This window comes from Mytilus edulis, chromosome 10 (assembly GCF_963676685.1).
Source record: "Mytilus edulis chromosome 10, xbMytEdul2.2, whole genome shotgun sequence".
Classification (NCBI taxonomy): domain Eukaryota; kingdom Metazoa; phylum Mollusca; class Bivalvia; order Mytilida; family Mytilidae; genus Mytilus; species Mytilus edulis.
In genome coordinates this window covers 53,645,937-53,666,324 of record NC_092353.1, presented here as the reverse complement: position 1 = coordinate 53,666,324, position 20,388 = coordinate 53,645,937, and the positions used below count along the sequence as shown (strand labels likewise).

The 20,388-nt window shown below is 33.7% G+C and overlaps 2 protein-coding genes across 3 annotated transcripts; both read right to left on the bottom strand.

Annotated features, from left to right (window-relative positions):
• LOC139491482 (uncharacterized protein PF3D7_1120000-like) lies at positions 1-5,757 on the bottom strand. Its single transcript, XM_071279197.1, has 2 exons — positions 5,677-5,757; positions 1-3,218 (listed from the first exon to the last, which is right to left on the bottom strand). Exon 2 carries the CDS (start codon positions 3,212-3,214, stop codon positions 1,541-1,543), a length of 1,674 nt encoding a protein of 557 aa, XP_071135298.1. The 5' UTR covers positions 3,215-3,218; positions 5,677-5,757; the 3' UTR covers positions 1-1,540.
• A 10,110-nt stretch (positions 5,758-15,867) lies between these two features.
• On the bottom strand, positions 15,868-19,011 carry LOC139491480 (interferon alpha-inducible protein 27-like protein 2A). Of its 2 annotated transcripts, XM_071279195.1 has the most exons (4): positions 18,981-19,011; positions 17,777-17,830; positions 16,703-16,833; positions 15,868-16,151 (listed from the first exon to the last, which is right to left on the bottom strand). In XM_071279195.1, the coding sequence occupies exons 1-4, from the start codon at positions 18,994-18,996 to the stop codon at positions 16,014-16,016; spliced, it is 339 nt and encodes a 112-aa protein (XP_071135296.1). In that variant the 5' UTR covers positions 18,997-19,011; the 3' UTR covers positions 15,868-16,013. The 2 variants fall into 2 exon arrangements, with proteins under 2 accessions (XP_071135296.1, XP_071135297.1); XM_071279196.1 differs by lacking the exons at positions 17,777-17,830; positions 18,981-19,011 and adding an exon at positions 17,935-18,067.
• Positions 19,012-20,388: the final 1,377 nt, after the last annotated feature.

Here is a 20,388-nt window from a genome sequence, read left to right as displayed (position 1 = left end):
TTGACAATTATGTCCGAATCTCTTTATTGTAAATCATGACAGAATTTCGTAGTTGACAATCAAGACCGACCTCATTATTCACAATCATGTCCAAATTTCCTTATTAATAATCATGACCAAATTTCCTTATCCCTGTATTATCAACAATCATGTCCGAATCTCCTTATTAATAATCATTCAACTTTTTTAATGCGTATTGATTTTTTTTCTTATTTTCACACGGTCTAACATATTCATATACGTAAAACCAACGTTTTCTTTATCTTCCTTATTGAGAATCGAGATCGAATCTTCTTATTGCTAATCCGGACCGAATTTCCTTATTGACAATCATGTCCAAATCTCCTTATTGATAATCATCCCGAATCTCCTTATTGACAATCGGGACCGAATCTCCTTATTGACAGTCGGTTCCGAATCTCCTTATTGACAAGCATGTCCAAATCTCCTTATTGACCATTATGTCTAAATGTAATTATTGATTATCATTCCAAATCTCCTAATTGACAGTCGGGACCGAATCTCCTTATTGACAATCGGGACCGAATCTCCTTATTGACAATCATGTCCAAATCTCCTTATTGACAATTATGTTAAAATGTCATTATTGATTATCATTCCGAATCTCCTTATTGATAGTCGGGACCGAATCTCCTTATTGACAATCATGTCCAAATCTCCTTATTGATAATCATCCCGAATCTCCTTATTGACTATCATGTCCGGATCTCCTTATTGACTATCATGTCCGGATCTCCTTATTGACTATCATGTCCGGATCTCCTTACTGATAATCATGACAAAAGCTCCGTATTGATAATCATGACCGAATATCCTTAATGATAATCATATAACGTATTTGAAGCGAATTGATTATTCTAATTATTGTGACATTGCCTAACTGCCTCATGTACGTAATACCAACATCTTCTTTACTTAAATTGAAAGTTGTTATGTTAATTTTGTCATTATGTTGTTGTCTCGTTTACGTGTAACGCATTTCCTTGCTTATTTATACTAAACTGTCTCTTGAACAGACATCTTCAAATTAAACTGTCTTTGATATTAAGTCGGGATGATCTCTGATATCTCCTTTTGTTTATACGGAACTGTCATAATATACTTTTTTTCGATGAGTTGCTGTCTCGAAAACGTATGACAGACATTTTCTATTATTAATATGGAACTATCCTTAGATCAACTTTGTAGATAAATTGCTGTCTCAAGACTGTAATTTGTGGTATATCTATACCAACGAAATCCACCAAAACTTGTACCCCACGAAAAATAATGAATCCTTAGAAGTTTAATTTTTCTGTATAATCTCGATAAGATGTCGTCGAGTCTCGGGTCCAATACAGCTAACTTCAAATCTATAACAGAGCCATTCCAATACAGAAATTGTCAGTTAATAACGCTATAAATTAATTTTAAACAGATCTTAATTAGTTCACAAAAAATTAATTCAATAAAAATAATGTTTGTAATCGAGATCAAGAAAATGTTGAACAAGGTTGAAAAAGTCACCCGTCTTGTCTTATTATTTAACATCATACAGAAAGGCTTCATTGGATGGATTTGAAACTAACAATTCATTGGTAGATGTGTCATAATGCAGAGCCCTTGGGACCCACAGTCCATCTTCAATTGATAAGAGTTGTCTATAGTGTTGTCCATCAGCAGAGATAACAACCACATTGCTAGTATTACCTCCCACTACATACACGTTACCATCATTGTCTACAGAGACACCTTGTAGAAAGCGCACAACACTTTTATCACAGAACGTCCACAGTATGTGACCATGGTAATCACAGCAGGTTACGCTGTCATTGCAATTTGTGTAGACCAATTTGTCACCGAATGTTGTAACGTACGCAAGATCTGTAAGATTGGTATTGTTAACATTGGTAATTGTTTCGTCATTCAGACTGATCATCTGTATTCCTTTCTCTGCGGCACAATATATTAAATATCCATCTTTGTATGCTACTCCACCATTATATGAATCAACTTTTATTGATTTCGTCTTTGATTTCTTCTTTAAGTCGATTATATTTATCTGATTTGATTCACCGGAAGTTACAGCAATAGAATCATCACCAATAAATACAACATCAAACGTTCGACCAATGTTCTTTATCTCAAAATCTTTTGATCCGTCAGACTTTAGTACGCTTAATGTTTTGTTTTTATAAGAGGTGAATACCATCCTATTACCAGGAAGCAGTGAACAACCAGAGACATCCGACAACTTTGTATTGATACGTTTCTGTAATGTAAGAGTCAGGTTATCGATGTTTCTGATTGGAAGAGTGACCATAATCTGGGCTTGTCTGTCCTTCCGTTTGTGAATCGAAACATCACATGGATCAGAACAAACATATATTTCCCCAAACTTCTTCAGAATTTCTGTGATTTGTTGCAAAGACTTGTTTATCTGACATGAAATATTGACTTGACTTGTGGAGTCACTTGTGGCAATCGATTTGACAAATGTTTCTTCGCCTATAATATCTTTTTCGATATCTTTCATTGTTAAAAATGCTTGAAGTTCTGACGCATGATGTTTAATACTGGCAAAGTTTTCTTGTACTTCAGCGATCTCTTTTTCCTTCTTTTTTAGAGAAGTTAACAATTTTTCTATTTTGCTTTTTTCTCTTTGTTCAACTGTCATTAATTCTTTAATCAAGTCATCCTGAAGTTTATCTAGGTGAAGATTAACGTTTATCCTGGTTTGTTTTATTGCTGCTTCAATTTCTCTTTTCTTGTTTTCTATAGATTTTAAATTTTCATTCCTTTTTGTGCTTAGTCGTTTAATATTTTCGACGACTTCCTGCAGGGTTTGTTCGATTTCATTAAATGCGTTTGAAGTTTTTACGTTTTTTATGAGTTCATTTATATCAGTTAAACCTTTACAATCGTTGTGAGATTTCACACATTTCTTACAGCAAGGACAATCGTGTTTTGCACAAAACAGCTCGTATTTCTCATTATGAAGTTTGCAGGTCTGAGAGATTTGCAGGACTTCGGTGGGTAAGTTTTTGTATTTGGCGATAGAAACGGTTTCATGGTTTTTTGATGCCTTGGAAACTGCATGATGTTTCTTACACTCTCCACAAAGTCCTTCGTCACATTCGGAACACCATACTACTGAAGGTTTGGTAATCAGAAGGTTTTCACAAATACCACAAATACCCCAATTGGTGGCCATAATCCTAAAATAGATTGCATGTACTTACATGAATACTCTAACATATTCTGAAATGTCTCGAATACTTTATTGGTTATAATTTGATTTATCTTTAAGGCCTTTAATATTAATATTAAGTTCAAGTTTCATTTAAATTCAATATCATTATTTTTACAGGCTAATGTTCAGAAAAATGACATACATAACATGAGACATGTTGGCTTACTAAAGCTTTTGACCTCCGAGTCAATAACTCTATTTTTGAAGCATGCTTCGCGAATTAACAGCAACTACAAGTTTTTGTAAACATTTTTGCTCGATAATAAGTAATTCACCGCGACCACAATCATCTTTTCAATCACAGAACACTTGTCGTTCTTATAATTTACTACGTATACGATCCACAAGAGGTTAGAAACAAAATGTTTAACTTGAAACTATACTTCCCAAAAACTACTCGACACACATTCGACTATAAAATTTAGAAGTTTTTCTTATATAGCTATTGTAATTTGAAAACATATAAAAAAAAAAAAAATTATCTCTTGAGGTACTAGGACATTTAAAAAAAAAAGACTTTTTTAGGTTATTGACCTTGTAAAAACTTTTTATAATAATCTTAAAGAAATGAATGCTTCCGAGCAATGTACTTATGCAATTTCCGTTATGATTGATATATCCAAATGGAATAACTGGTACCTCAGAAATTACAAAGCGGATTATTTGGAAACTTTGCAGGAATATATAAACATGTATTTTAGGTCGAACCGGTCACATTTTTCAGACAAATAATATAAAGGAAACATATTTCCCCTGAGTAGGTATCAGACCGAGTACATGTAGTATATACTTGTTAAAAAAGTAAACGATCCAAGGCAATGTATTTCCATACATAATGAAATTGGATACACTGTACCAAGGTAAAAAAGAAATATAGCCCCCCCCCCCCCCCCTTTTCTTCTTTTATTTAAAGTTAAATAGGGTATATCATTTTAATTCTTCCAGGAATCATAATTAGTATTGTATATTTGTTTCATACGGAATATTCATTATGAAATTATCCACAATAATTTTTTTCAAAAGGACGTTTGTTATTAGAAGTAAATATATGCGGACATCATCACTATGCAGTTTAAAAACCCATAATTTAATTGATACACAGGTAATTAAATCTTTAAATAACTTGTGTGCTTTGATCCGATACCGGCATTTAAAGTCTTATTTTGTCAACCTCAGCGTCGAGTATATACAATTTGTAACACGTCTATTAAAAATAATTGATTAGCATTGCTTTTCACACTCGTATTAGATATCAATAATATTACAGAAGTTTTTTAAATTCTGTCACAAATTGTAGAAATGATTGCACTGACAATGCGATTTTCCTATTAATAATTCTAAATGGCTTATATACATTATATCATATCTCTTTTATAAATAAATGATCAGCGCTGCTTATCAAATTATGGACACATGTAATCAAATACATTGTTGATGTAAACCTATGTTATAAGTTTACAAAAATTTGGCAAGATTTGTAGATGTTATTTAGAGCCCGCTATTAAACAAGACCGGACGGACAGACGTGCGGACGGTATTTAAGGACGCCCAATATTTCTATGTCTCCAACAACGCATTACGCGGTTATAATAACACGAATAAAGACTCCACAGAAATCGAAGCGAACAATAAAGAATAGTTGAAATAGGCAACATTAAGTCACTTAAGGTTCATCATAAGGAATTGAAAAATATGGCCGTGTTTACACCTCCAAAATTACTATGAGTACAGACAAACTGGTACATCCAGGAAAGTTTTAAGGCATGGCAGGAACTAGATATATAAAAGTTATATGAAGTCTACGTTTCAGAAAATTAAAAACTTACCTGGATTTTGATGTTCATTTTTTTCCAGTCTGCAGAAGATAGCAAAATAAACAAACACCCGAGTTTCATTTGATACGGTCCACTCAGTTACACAGTTTAAACCTGTTAAATCACCTATTGTTTACAGGTGTCTATTGTCCATCTATTGTCCATTTTAATCAATACTACTCACAACATTGATTATATGAGGGGAGCTTCTCAATCGTTTTCACTACTTAGTTAATTTTTGCACCTTCTGCAGGAACGAAAAAAAATGGATAGCAAAATCTAGAAAAGTTTATAATTTTCTGAAACATAAAATGCATTTAAAATTTATATATCTAGTTCCTGCCATCCCTTAAAACTGTTGCAGGTGTATAGGTTAGTCTGTACTCAGAGTAAAATTTGGGGTGTAAATACGGCCATTTTAGCCAAAAGGTTATGATTTTCGTGTTCTAACATATCTCGTTAACAACTGAAACGAAAGTTGATCAAAATAGAATAAAAAAGTATAAGCAAAAATATCCTACTATATAGTTATAGTATGTGTGTTTGTGTGGATGTCTGTGTAGAATGTGATTAAATAATACAGAGAAAACATTGATAAAAATAACATACCAAATCTAGTCTTATAAAAAAAACCGAGAAAAGACCATTTTCTGTAGTTAAGGAAGTTAAAGATCACATGATTTAATGTGTGTGTATGCCAGGGGAGATAATTCAATAAATAAATAAAAAATAGAATAATTCTGTAAGTATACATCAAGTCAAAAACGAATTATCTGTATCACATAACTGATTAACCTGGTTTCCGTTTATTATGATCGTATCTTGGTTTTATGTAACTTTTTTATCAGATGATTTAAAAAAAGCCCCTTTATATTGATTTAAACCATATATTTTAAATTCCATACATTATAGATAAGCGTGTAGATAAGAGTCCTTCATATATTATTCTTGTTAATTTTTGAGGGCCCTCATGGGGTTTTTGATTATGTGATTACTTGGCCGTTTTTTTAATGATTATTTGATTATTAAGCCAAATATTTCATGATTATTTGATTACCTAGGACTGTATTTTTAGTTTATGATTATTTGATTACTAAAGATAAGCAAATATTTAATGATTATGTGAATATATTGGCAAAAAAATGGTGATTATGTGATTACTAGGACCCCCCCATGAGGGGCCTCATTTTTAATCCATTTTCCTCCTTCCCTTTTTCAATCCTAAAATATTTCTGGAGACAATTATTCTTTTTTCCATTATTTCAGACCCGTTTTTCTATCAAGCCACCTTGTGTTTTCTTTCCCTTTTCGTATTATCATTTTATATAGTATTTTTTATTTGACGATATGTTTTTTTTTTTTTGGGGGGGGGGGGGTAGTCACGGCGCTAATTATGTGTATACATGTTTTAAAGATATATATTTATAAGAGTCTGGATAGTAGTCTATGACGTTTTATTAGTAAATTAGTTACATGTATATTGTTTAGATTTTTCTTCACTTTTTTAAGATCCCAAGGTACCTTGGTGATTGGGGAATATATCACACTTGGTCATTTTCCGACCGGCAGTCACTTCCTTGTAAAGGAGGTCGTTATTGTGGTTACGTGGGATGTATAAACACACATCCACACGCCATTTAAATAGGAACGGTGAAGCCAATACCTCATGTAGAGAAAGTATCCCGCTAACGATATGCAAAGGGTTGGCCTGTTGAATGGCTTGAGTTCTGTCAAAATTCTTAATACACTCATTGTTCACTGGCAGTACGAATACACCGCCTTCCATCGATCCGGGCGACCCATATACAGGGATCGGGACACACCTATTTTAATGAAGGTAAATTTGTTATCATCATGTATATTCATGCAATATGTTCTCTGATGGTCAAGCAAACACGTATCAAGCATTCCGGTTTTTTTTGTTAATTGTTGGGTGCATTAAAAATGTATTCGATGGCTTCATTAAGGGGTCTTAATGGGTGGGGGAGGGTCTGATCCCGCATCCCGCGTACACTTTGTATGTAAGGAATTCTTATTTTGTTTGTCACGGCACAATAATTTGACTTTCACGTGTCACACTAACAAAAATTCGGCAATCCACCGCCCCGCTTAGAACCCAATAAAACCCACTTCATTTCAGCCCCTATTATCCCTTGTTTTTTTTTTTATATTATTTTCCCTAATTAAAAGGAGCTGTATATGCTCTATAATGCAAACCACATCGATATCCTCAAAGATTAGTTATGTTTTAGTATGAATAACAGTTTGGATAAACTTCGATGAGACAGCAATTCAACAACTAAAATACGACACAAAACATTCAAATATGGTTCATGTCAAAAGCTGATGATGTTCCTAATTTGGAACCGGCACATGGCAACCTCTAACGAGGTTACTACCTTGACTGCGACCAGAAGATGTCCAATACATGATAATAATGTACATGTAACAGTTGACATAATATATGAGCTACATGTACAACAAATACAAACTGTTCTTATGCAAGTGCAAGTAAACATTTTTATGTTTATACACTTTATTTGATTTTTTTAACATTCAAATATGAAATAAAAGATGAATTTTGGTTTTTTATTTTAAGATTCTTATATCAATATAAAAAAGAAGATGTGGTATAATTGCCAATGAGACAACTATCCACAAAAGACCAAAATGACACAGACATTAACAACTATAGGTCACCGTACGGCCTTCAACAATGAGCAAAGCCCATACAGCATAGTCAGCTATAAAAGGCCCCGATAAGACAATGTAAAACAATTCAAACGAGAAAACTAACGGCCTTATTTATGTCAAAAAATGAACGAAAAACAAATATGTAACACATAAACAAACGACAACCACTGAATATACAGGCTCCTGACTTGGGACAGGCACATACATAAATAATGTGGTGGGGTTAAACATGTTAGCGGGATCCCAACCCTCCCCCTAATCTGGGACAGTGGTATAACAGTACATCATAAGAACACTATTTCCAAACAACAACAAACATTCCAAAAACGATTATTTCCAAGCCGATAAAGGGTAACAATTCATTGATTTTCATAGATATTTTAATCCACTGTCAATGATCTATTCACTGTTTATACATATTGATAGTTTAAGCAATATGTGATTGTCTTAGTCTATACCACGTGTCATTGAACATAATCTTCATATTCCCTCTGAGCATCATATTTCCTCTGAAATGTCGAGACAAATAATTAACTTTCGACCCAAACTGTTTAATCATTGTGTATGTCGTGTTCAGTTATAAAAACAAGTGGATAAGAAAAATGTATTCCTATGCACCTAATATTTTATGTTCAGGAAGTAAACAGAGCATAGGCAGTGGAATAAAACATACATTTGCCTTGGATTCGGGAGATACATGTATGAAGATTTGCTCACCCAAGAAAATCATATTACCCGCGGGCACAGCCCTCGTAAAATATGAATATTATTTGGTGGGGTAAACAAATCTACATATCTCCCTCAGGCACGGGAAATAAATGTTACTATATATTGTATTCAATGGTTACATTGAACTGAGTTTTAATACATAAATAATCACAGTGTGCTTAGTATTTGATCAGTATCAAAGAATGTGTTACATGTATTTTGAAAATGATCATACTGTGGAGTTGCAGTAAAATGTGCCCCAGTACTTGTGGTGTATTTCATTTTATCTTACCTCCTATACATTTCTAGGAATATGATTATTTAAAAGCGTCCGCGTGGAGACCGTGTATATTTCATATAAGGTTAGTAGGGAGGCGGGGCTTATTTCATACACGGTTAGTAGTGGTGTTACGTCTCTTTATATTCCATATTAGGTAAGGGTGGCAGGGATTCTTTCATACACGGTTAGTAGTGGTGTTACGTCCCTTTATAAAAACAAAACGGTACTGAGAAAAAATCTTAAAGGTTTCAACAGACGAAGAAATTGGTGATTAAGATGGAAATAAATTCATAAAACACATTTAAACTAACAAGTTTTTATTGTTGGCATCTGTTTTTGTAGGATCAAGGAAGTAGTTTCTTAATACTAACAGTATTGAAAACTTGCTCATTTTTATTATTGATCGCTTGTCTAAAATTGTCACACGTACAGATAAATTCGGTACCAGGGGCGGATGCAGGAATTTTCGAAAAGGGGGGGTGCTAACCCAGGGCACCCAGGGCAAAGGGGGGGTGCAAAACATATGTCCCGATACAAATGCATTGATCGGCAAAAATAAAGGGGGGTGCGCACCCCCGGAACCCCCCCCCCCCCTGGATCCGCCACTGGGTACATAGTGTGCTAGTGACGTAATACGGTAGATATGGAGTCAGTAAATTCAATATGGGGATTCAAGCTTTGCTCTCACCCCATATGGAATTTACTGACCCCATATATATCGTATTAGATCCCTAGCATACTATGTAACTAATAATACATTCGGCAGGAATTTGTTTATCATTTGCATTCTTGCATACATACCTACACCGTTATGTACTTATGTTGAATAATATTGCATTACATTGTTGTACTTAATAATATTTCTCAGTTATTGAGTTTTCGCTTGTATGTGTATATTTAACTTGTTGTTTGTATGGCGCCAGGGGTAGTCGGGAGCCTTTTCACGCTCCTCGTTTTTAGTCTAATAAACCGTTTAACACCAGATGATATCATACTTAACCATCAGAATCATCACGGAAACAAAATTAGCTGTGAAACATTTATAGTCAAAACAGGAAAACAAGTCATACTAAATGATTTTGTGTTAGATTCACTCTACCCCCGATACGATTTTCAAAACATCAATGGCGGCCATACAAAAATAATAAAACCAACAAGAAAAGTAACAAACATTCAATCTTATTTTATGTGTTTACTGTTGATATTGAGCGGAGACATTTCTTTAAATCCAGGCCCCACAAAGTTTCCATGCGGCATTTGCAGCAAAGCTGTTAGAAAAAATCAGCGAGGCATATTATGTGACGAATGTCAATATTGGTTTCATGTGAAATGCATCGACTTACCTGTTGCAGAATACAACATATTATCTCAAACATCAGATAGCTGGTACTGTAAATCGTGTACCTTACCACCATTTACAAATTCATTTTTTGACATTAGTCTGGAGGAGAAGTCAAACGCACCTAGCCAGAGTTATCTCCCTTCTTCACCTGAGGAGACTTCCGATGTCAACACGGTGTTTTCCCATCTGAGAAACGTGCGGAAACTACACCCAAGAAACTTTATTACAGCATACCTAAACATCAATAGCATAAGGTATAAATTTGATGAAATAAAGGAAATATTAACTGATAAAATTGTTGACCTTCTATTCATTGCAGAAACAAAACTGGACGTCTCGTTTAATGACAGTCTATTTGAAAGTGAAGGGTATAAACTTTATCGACGTGACAGAAATGCCAGCGGTGGTGGTATCCTCTCCATCATATCATCAGATATTCCGTCCAGCAGAAAGATTAACTTAGAATGTGAGACAATAGAAAATATATCACACGAGGTGTACATCAATGATAAGAAATGGTTGATAATGGGAATGTACAAACCCCCTTCAATGACGGGAAATACTTTCTCAGAATCTTTTTCAAAGAACTTGGATAAAATAACTGTAAAATATGATAATTATATTGTACTTGGTGATTTGAATTTTGACATGTTAATTTCTGACAAATGTCAACCTTTAAGTGATATCTGTGATATTTTTGATTTAGATCAATTAGTGAAAGAACCAACTTGTTTTAAAAAAGATTGTAGACCATCTTTAGTTGACGTCATTTTGACGAACAAAAAGTCATCCTGTTTTAAAACCTTAAATTTTCCAACTGGTATCAGTGACTGCCATAATTTTATCTCTACCACTGTAAAGGGTCAGTTGCCTCAACAGCAAAATGAAAAAATTATATACAGGAGCTATAAAAATTTCGATATTGATAACTTTAAAAATGATATTGCTAAAATTAAAATTGAAATTGTAGATGGAGTAACAACTGCAGAACAGGTAAATGAGATCTACCAAACATATGAAAATAACTTTATTAAAACACTAGACAAACATGCACCTTTGAAGTCAAGGTATCCCAGAAAAAGTCCTCTTCCATGTATGAATGGAGAATTAAGAAAAGCCATATACAGAAAACACATGCTATTTTCTCAGTACACCAAAAAAAGAAATAATCATACTTGGGAAAAATTCAGACAGCAAAGAAATTTGGTAAATAAGTTAAAAAAGAAATCTATGAAAATATATTTTTTAGAACGCTGTTCTGGAGGATCAAAAAGTGCTGATTTTTGGAATACTGTCAAACCTTTCTTTTCAAAAAAATGCAAATCCCAAGGGCAAAAGACTATTTTATTTGAAGAAAACAAAATTATAAATAATTCAAAAGATGTATCAGATATTTTTAATAAATTTTTTGCTACTGTTGCTGAGAAGATAGGAAATGATGTTATATATGATCCATTAAACAATCATACTAGCTTAAATGCCATACATGAGCAAAATCACTTGAAAACAGATGCAAATTTTAAATTTCAAAAGGTGACATCAGAAAAAGTGGAAAAAATCATAAATAAAGTTAATGTCAAAAAAGCAACTGGAGCAGATGGGATACCAGCAAAAATAGTTAAAGCTAGCAAATCTGTCGTTGCACCTCAGCTAACCAGTCTTATAAATTTGACTGTGGACACGGGCATATTTCCAGACAAACTTAAAGAAGCCCAAGTTACACCCTTACATAAAAAGAGTGACCCACTACTTAAATCAAATTACAGACCAGTCAGTGTGTTACCTATTTGTTCAAAATTTTACGAAAAAATATTTGAAATACAGTTATACGATTTCTTTGATTCCATTTTTAACCCTTATTTATGTGCTTTCCGTAGAGGACATGGATGTCAGACTACGTTGCTCAGATTACTGGAAGACTGGCGTAAAGCTTTAGACAAAAACTTATATATAGCTGCAGTTCTTATGGATTTATCAAAAGCTTTTGACTGCTTACCTCATGAAATTTTACTAGATAAATTACTAGCATATGGTGTTTCTCCACATTCAGTATCTTTATTAAAATCATATCTTTCTGATAGAAAACAGCAAATTAAAGTAAACGGTGTTCTGAGTAGCTGGGCTGACATCCAAAAAGGGGTACCCCAAGGTTCTATATTGGGTCCCCTTTTATTTAATATCTTCATAAATGATATTTTTTATTTTGTTAAACATGGTACATTATATAATTATGCGGACGACAATACTCTGTCTTTTAGTAGTCCGGATTATGACCATCTCATATCAACATTAGAATCTGAGTCTCAAGTGCTTATTGATTGGTTTAAAGAAAATAAGATGCAGGCAAATCCTGATAAATTCCAAGTTATTGCTGTAGGGAAAAGAACCTTTGCAAAAAATCCATCTATACAAATTCAGCAAAATATTTTATCATGTGAAGAAACAGTAAAGTTACTTGGAATTGATATTGATTACCAACTAAAATTTGATGCACATATAAGTAACTTGTGTAGAAAGGCATCACAACAGCTGAATGTTCTCAAGAGAATTGGATCATTTTTAAACAGATTAAATAAACTTACAATTTTTCATACTTTTATTTTGAGTAATTTTAATTTTTGCCCTTTGGCTTGGCATTTTTGTACAGAGAAAAATTCTAAAAAACTTGAAAAAATACAAGAGAGAGCATTACGATTTGTATACGACGACTATTTATCATCCTCTGAAACTCTTCTTGAGAACGCAAAGGTTCCAACCCTACAAGTAAGACGCATCAGGACAATGGCACTTGAGACTTATAAAATTTTAAATAATTTGGCTCCTGTATGTTTACAAAATTTAATAAAAATTAAACACACTAAATATTCTTTTAGATACAGCAATATTTTGGATGTACCACAGGTAAGAACTACCTCATATGGAAAAAAATCTTTTAGTTTTGCTGCTGCTACTTTATGGAATAGCTTACCTGACCACTTCAGGACTGTTAACAGCTTCTCACATTTTAAGAGTCTTGTACAGTCCTGGAGTGGAACAGAATGTTTTTGCTCTGCCTGTAGATAACTTTTTGTTACAATATTTATGCTTTTTATGTTGCATTAACAGCCTGCGTTGCAACTGAAATTTTTTGTTTTTTACCTTTTAAAATTTGAAAGATTTGAAATTTTTTACTTTATAATTCATAAATTATTTAAAAATTAATTTTTAAACAGAAAATTTTTAAAATTTTTAGTGCTTCATATATATGTTTTGGTATTTTGCAAGATACATGTATTATCTATTTGCTTAGAGTTAATTTTTGGTGCTGCTTCTTATTATTTATTGCATGCTGCATGCCTTGTTTTATTTGTTATTGCATATGTTTTTATATTCGGTGAAAAGCTCATTAGAGCTTATGTTTGTATTGTTTGTCAATATGCCGAATCCAAATAAAGTTTTACTTACTTACCTACTTACTTAACTGTTTGAATTAGTAATCATGTCATTTCCCCCCTGTTTTAAATATATACCGTCCATTTTGTCTCTGAGGGATAGTTTTCTCATTGACAATCACAACTCATTTACTGTTTACATTAAATAAACAAATAACCAGTATGGTGAGCCAACAAACTTTTAAGTTATCTACCTTAAACCCAATATTTAGCCTTAGAGAGAGGCAACGGACGGGCAACGGACGGACAGCAAGACCAGAAAACGGAATGCGCTCACCACCATAAGTTAAATCTCGAGAAGACTGATTTACTTGTCTTGCTATGATATCTTTTCAACCTAAACCAAAATACATAATATTTTACGTCAGATAAACAAGGTACTATCGTAGTCGGGGCGTCAAATATGGTAATCGTAAATTTCGTTGTTACAACCTCATATTAATCAATAGTTGTCCAGTAGGAAATATTTGAGTATTGTATTTCAGGTATTGTCACCTAGAATGAGTACAGTTATCTTTCTTTGTACTGATTATTTGTATTTGAATTGAAGGGTAATTTCTTATATTACACAATAAAACGAATCCATGGATCTGTTTTATTATACCACCTAAACAACCTGGTTACCGGTATAACTGTTTTTTTTACACAAGTAGTATGCTGGTAATATGTAAACCATTTGCGCGAAAGAAAACCAAGTAGTTGCAAGCCAAAGCTCTCGCGACTGAAAACATTTAGAAAAAGCTACGTGCAATAACAAAAGCTTGAGAAAAGGCTTTTGAACGTTTCAAATCTATATGGTTCTGACATTCTAAAAATGTTAACATTATAAAATGACAGTTTTCCTTCATTTTCAGTCTCAAGTCTTATTCTTGTTTAGTATGATGTTTTATCATGTCCATGAAAAAAACATGTGATTCAATTAGTTTTTGAAACTAAAGTGTCTAAGCTATGCATAATATACATATCAAGCAAATTACAAGGACTATACAACATTTTTAACCGGATTTTTGTGACAAAAATGTCGGTTATTGATTTGGGGATGTACGGCGGGCGGGCGGTCGGTCGGTCGTGCGGGCGGCAATCAAATGTTGTCCGTGCATTAACTCATGAACTGTTCAACCAAAGCTTTTAAAATTTTAATATGTTGTTACTGACAACTAAATGAAGGTCAAGTTCAATAATGGCGATTTTGACTTTTACCGTTCAGGAGTTATGGTTCTTGAAAGATTGAAAAAAGGTTGTTTCCAGTCGTGTCCCTGCATTTACGCATGAACTGTTATACCTAAGCTTCCCAAATTTTAATATGTTGTTACTGATGACAAAATGGAGGTCAAGTTCAATAATGGCGATTTTGACTTTTACCGTTCAGGAGTTATGGTTCTTGAAAGATTGAAAAATGGAGTTTCCAGTCGTGTCCGTGCATTTACGCATGAACTGTTTTACCTAAGCTTCCCAAATTTTAATATGTTGTTACTGATGACAAAATGGAGGTCAAGTTCAATAATGACGATTTGGACTTTTACCGTTCAGGAGTTGTGGTTCTTGAAAGATTGAAAAATGGTGTTTCCAGTCGTGTCCGTGCATTTATGCATGAACTGTTTTACCAAAGCTTCCCAAATTTTAATATGTTGTTACTGATGACAAAATAGAGGTCAAGTTCAATAATGACGATTTTGACTTTTACCGTTCAGGAGTTATGGTTCTTGAAAGATTGAAAAATGGTGTTTCCAGTCGTGTCCGTGCATTTTCTCATGAACCATTCAATCTAAGCTTTTCAAATTTTAAGATGTTCATACTGATGACAAAATGGAGGTCAAATTTGATATTGACGATTTTCACTTGCACCATTCATCAATAATGGTTCTTGTGATATTGCCAGGACACAAATAAATATTAATAAATCCGGTTTGCTGTCGTTGTGACAGCCTCTTGTTCAAATTGGATGATGTCCCCTTTTTCAGAAAAGATAAAAACGAGGGGTTAATTAAAATATATATTCAGAACAAGAACATTTTCATGATAAATGATTAGAAATAAACCCTTCAGCTCATACTGGAGCGACATTTTGAGTCTGAAGGGAAGACATCAATTATTTAGCAATACTCATACTTCTTTAAGAATTAAGAGTATTGCTGCCACATGCTTTGCGGATGACCATCGCATACGGTTACCGATATTAATTCATTAATTTGACCCGGCAGTTTTTCGAACAAACGACCTCCTGACCCAAGGCGAACATGCCACCACTTAACAACCCAGGTTGATAACTGGAGAGCAAGCCGTTAATTTAGAAAAAATACAGATCAGATGCTCTAATATTATGTCACTATTATAAAACACCGACATCTGAATAAGATTTTTTTATTCAAAATGCGTAGGATATAAATTAAGTTGACTAATAATCTCATAACATATTCACAAAGTTTCAATTATAATCATGTTTCAAAAATATTTAGCACATTTTTCGAAATTCACTACTGAATGTTGACTGTTATTTTATATATTTTGTGACTGCACCAACTACGGTTCCTACTGTTGCTCCTATTGCTACTTTTGTCGAGGCAGCCATTCCTAAAACACCAGCACTCTGGCATACAGCAAACCATCCACCAGCTGCAGTTATCGGGGTCTGAAAGAATTGGAAAAAACAAGTAGAAAATAAAATTGTAGATTAGGGTGTCCTTAAATAGTGCATATAGTATGTTGTTGTTTTCATTGAAATGTCATTTTTTTTCTTGATCAATAATACATGTATATGTATATAGAATACCTAAATTGTTTTTGCTATATTGAAGTCCCCCTTGATGGCTTTGCGATATTATGTATAAAAAAAAAATCTCGCAATATTGAAGACCCCATGGGTGCCTTGGTCTGTAATCTGCTCTTTGGTTGAGTTATTGTTTCTTTGACAAATTCTCCGTGTACACTCTCAATTAAATTAAAACATATTAAGAAGACTTTTCTTTGTTGTTGTATATCGTGTTCTTATTTATGTAAAACGTTGGTAATCAATAAACGTAATTTGAATACCCAATACTTCATTTAATATTTTTTTACTGTGGAATGACATTTTTGCAGAAGAAACGATGGTCTAGCTAAAATTTTGTAAGCTTGGTATCTTCGATGTTTTTTTATCCAAACAAATTGCAATATATTTGTTTACTGCTTTAGAAATGTTACCTGTATCCATGCAGCCACAGTACCAGCCGCCACTCCTGCTGCTCCGAACCCTGCAGCACTTAATACCAAAGGTGCGGCTACAGTTGCAGTAACACCAGCTGCCACTGCCACGACTCCAGATGTTAATGGATCTAAAATATATATATATTGAATGTTGACTGTTATTTTATATATTTTGTGACTGTACCAGCTACGGTTCCTACTGTTGCTCCTATCGCTACATATATACAAATTGGTAAATATAAGAAAGATCGTGCAATACGTTTTACTTTATCATCTTATTATGATTTATGATTCCTGTATTCTTTAAAGATACAGAAGTCATGATAATATTATACGGTTTCAAACCTTTTATAACGAACTAAACAGTTTTTATTTTGCTCATTGTTGAAGACTGTATTTCTTCAACTCACATCATTTTGACTCTGGTAGAAAGTTGTAGCATTGGCTAACATAAAACATCACGTTATATAAATTCGAGATTAGAACTATAATTACCCTTGTCTTCCTAATGTACAAATTTTAATAAAACTGAGTGAGGACCAAATCAGGCTATTACAGAATGTAAGAATTATCATAAGGAAGAGGGAGACAGTGTACATGTACAGATGTATAGGTATTTAAATGAAAACATATCCTTTCTTTGTAAGTTCAGATGGGTTGTGTATTTCAACTTCAGAGGCGGATTTAGGGGAGGCAGGGGGCCCGGCTGCCCCCCCCCCCCTTTTTGGGAAAAAAAATTGGTTGCTTATATAGGGAATCACTGAAGCGTGACTGGAGCGGGGCCTCTTAGGTCAGTCAGTGGGCCCCCACTTATGAAAATTTCTGGTTCCGCCACTGAACTTAATGACCAGTGGGAAGTATTTCATCATGCAAATTATCAATTTATTTACAGAAACTTTCTGCCATATATCATGTATATCAAACAATTTACAACAACAACAGATTTCTTTTTGTTTAGTTATACTGTTATGCGAGTAAACGTTTATAAACTTTGTCATGACATATAGATCGAACAAATACAATTTACTTTGCTAGAATGTGTAGTGTGTATATGTGTAAACACAGACTTACCTATAATTACACAGTGATATATAAAGGTAAACAAATTCAGGCAACTGTGGTAAACTATAAAAGGATGATATCTGTTTAAACATAATATCACATAATAGTGTTACATGCATAAATATATACAAACTAATTTGATACCTTGTCAAAACAAGTAAACTTACCAGGCATTCTTCCGTGATATCTATATAATGTTAATTATGTTATATTTCAAATACACAAGGTCAAGGATAAAAGCTATGCTATGCAATTACATAATAATTCTAAATATAAACTATTAAAACATGTAAAACTACACATATTTACATCGGAGAGATCGCGTAACAGAAACGGACATAATTTAAGCAACTGGTTTTATGCGTTTTATTTTACCATGGGGAATTACAGATAATTTAGGTGAAATCTAGTCTTTTTAGAATACGCATGTTATTATTGCTGATATTTGCTTTTTATGGCATTTTTTTTTAGGGAAACACATATTTATTTGGGCGAAATTTAGCTAAATATATTCTGAAATGTCATGTTACAGGGCATAACCAAAACTTCAGATGAATCTAAAAATATAAGTACAAACTATGGTATATATGATACTAGATATTTGAAATAAACCATGCAGATATAAAGTATATAGGTATAAGAAAAGTATACTAATAAATGTATGTACATGTAGTCGAAGTTGACTACCACTGCATGTTTGATAGTAGGTCTGGCCATAGATGTAATACCCATGTAATACCATACATCTGGCATATTATACTTTGTTTTTAATGCACGTAAACGATTAACGGACTATATTTAATGGCATGTGTGTTGAAGTTTGTTTGTCTTTTTCATGGCGTTGTCAGTTTGTTTTAGATTTATGAGTTTGACTGTCCCTTTGGCATCTTTCGTCCCTCTGTGAGAATTGAATGCTTTGTAACTTCATTGGGGTGTAAAAGCGTTGACCGAAGTACATTTTATATGAAGCGCGGATAATTCAATATTTATAATTACATTTTTAGCTAGGATCATGAAAACACGACTTTAATAAACTTTTTATTTAATTCACCTGTAAACTTTATTGTGGGATCTCGTGTAATTATAAATGATAAAATTTATTGTGTAATGCAACTGCTTAATAATTATATGATGTACAGTTAGCCAATCAGAATAACGTATTATAATGAAACATACATCAAATGTATAAATTATATATGACCATATATCTGACCTGTAGTCCAGTCCATATGGGTGTTGGATAGTACGTTGGGTCATACGGTTGTGTTTTTAAAGCACGTAGACAATGAACGGGCTATATATCTGACCTGTAGTCCAAGGGGAACTTCTGTTAGGCGGAACACATATTTAAATGCCACGTTTAAGCACTGCATTTAGGCTATTTCGTGGCTGCCAGTTTTTATTGGTGGAGGAAGCCGGAGTACCCGGAGAACTAGAAACAACCGAAATTCGATAAGAAAACTGACAATCTAGTCAATTAAGATTGGAGACGAGCGATTTCGAACTCACAACCTCAGTGTTGTCTGGCTAGCTATATAGTGATAACATATAGTCCGATATTACTCTGCCGTCCAACGGCTGTTTTGCCAGACAAGCTTGGACCGTGGGACGTCAGATCTCGTCCCATATCAAAAAGTGGATATTTACCCGTACATAATAGATGCGCTGTTTCGTTGCATCTAGCCGCGAAGACTCGTGGTTGATAGGTCTATGCTGCATAGTACTATATATTATGATTCTTAAAATAAAATAAACATACTAATATATATAATATGTTCTAGACCATACGAGTATTTGAACCGTATGCGAGATTTCAGGTAAGTTTATCTGTAATATACATTTGTAACTAATAAATATGACCAACGCCTTAACATTTGTCAGGCCGTACGCGTACAGTCCGACCGTATGCGTATTTTTAAAAAGAACGCATATGCTCTAGACCGTACGTGTATTTTTAAAAAGTACGCATAGGCTCTAGACTGTACGCGTATTTTTTAAAAGTTCGCATACCCTGTAGACCGTACGCCAATTTTTAAAAAAGTATGCATGCGCTTTAGACCGTATGCGTACGATCAAAATAGTCATATGGTCCGGAAAATATACACTGCCAGTCCACGTCTCTGCCTTTTTTAAGCTGATGATAATAGTTTTTTTCTCTCTCGTGTTGTACTGTTACATCACTGTCTCTGGTTTTGGAGGGTTAAGCACATTCGAACTAGGCTAACTCGTATGTATGTATCTGACCAAAATCATCAGCCTATTCTTCAGTGGTTGTTGTTTGTGGCTGAATATCATATTTTTTGTTCGTCCATTATTTTGTGAATAAATAAGGCCGTTAGTTATCTCGTTTGGGTTTTTTCACATTTGTCATTTCGGGGACCCTGACTTATAGCCGACTATATGCGGTATGGGATATGCTCATTGTTGAAGACCGTACGATGACCTATAATTGTTAACTTCTATGGCATTTGGTCTAGAGTGGAGAGTTGTCTCATTGGTAATATTACACCAAATCTTTATATTTACACATATATTGACTTTAGTTACATCTGGTCATCTTACACTGATATTGACTCTGGTTACAATAAATATATCATTTGGTTACTTTTCGTCACCTAATA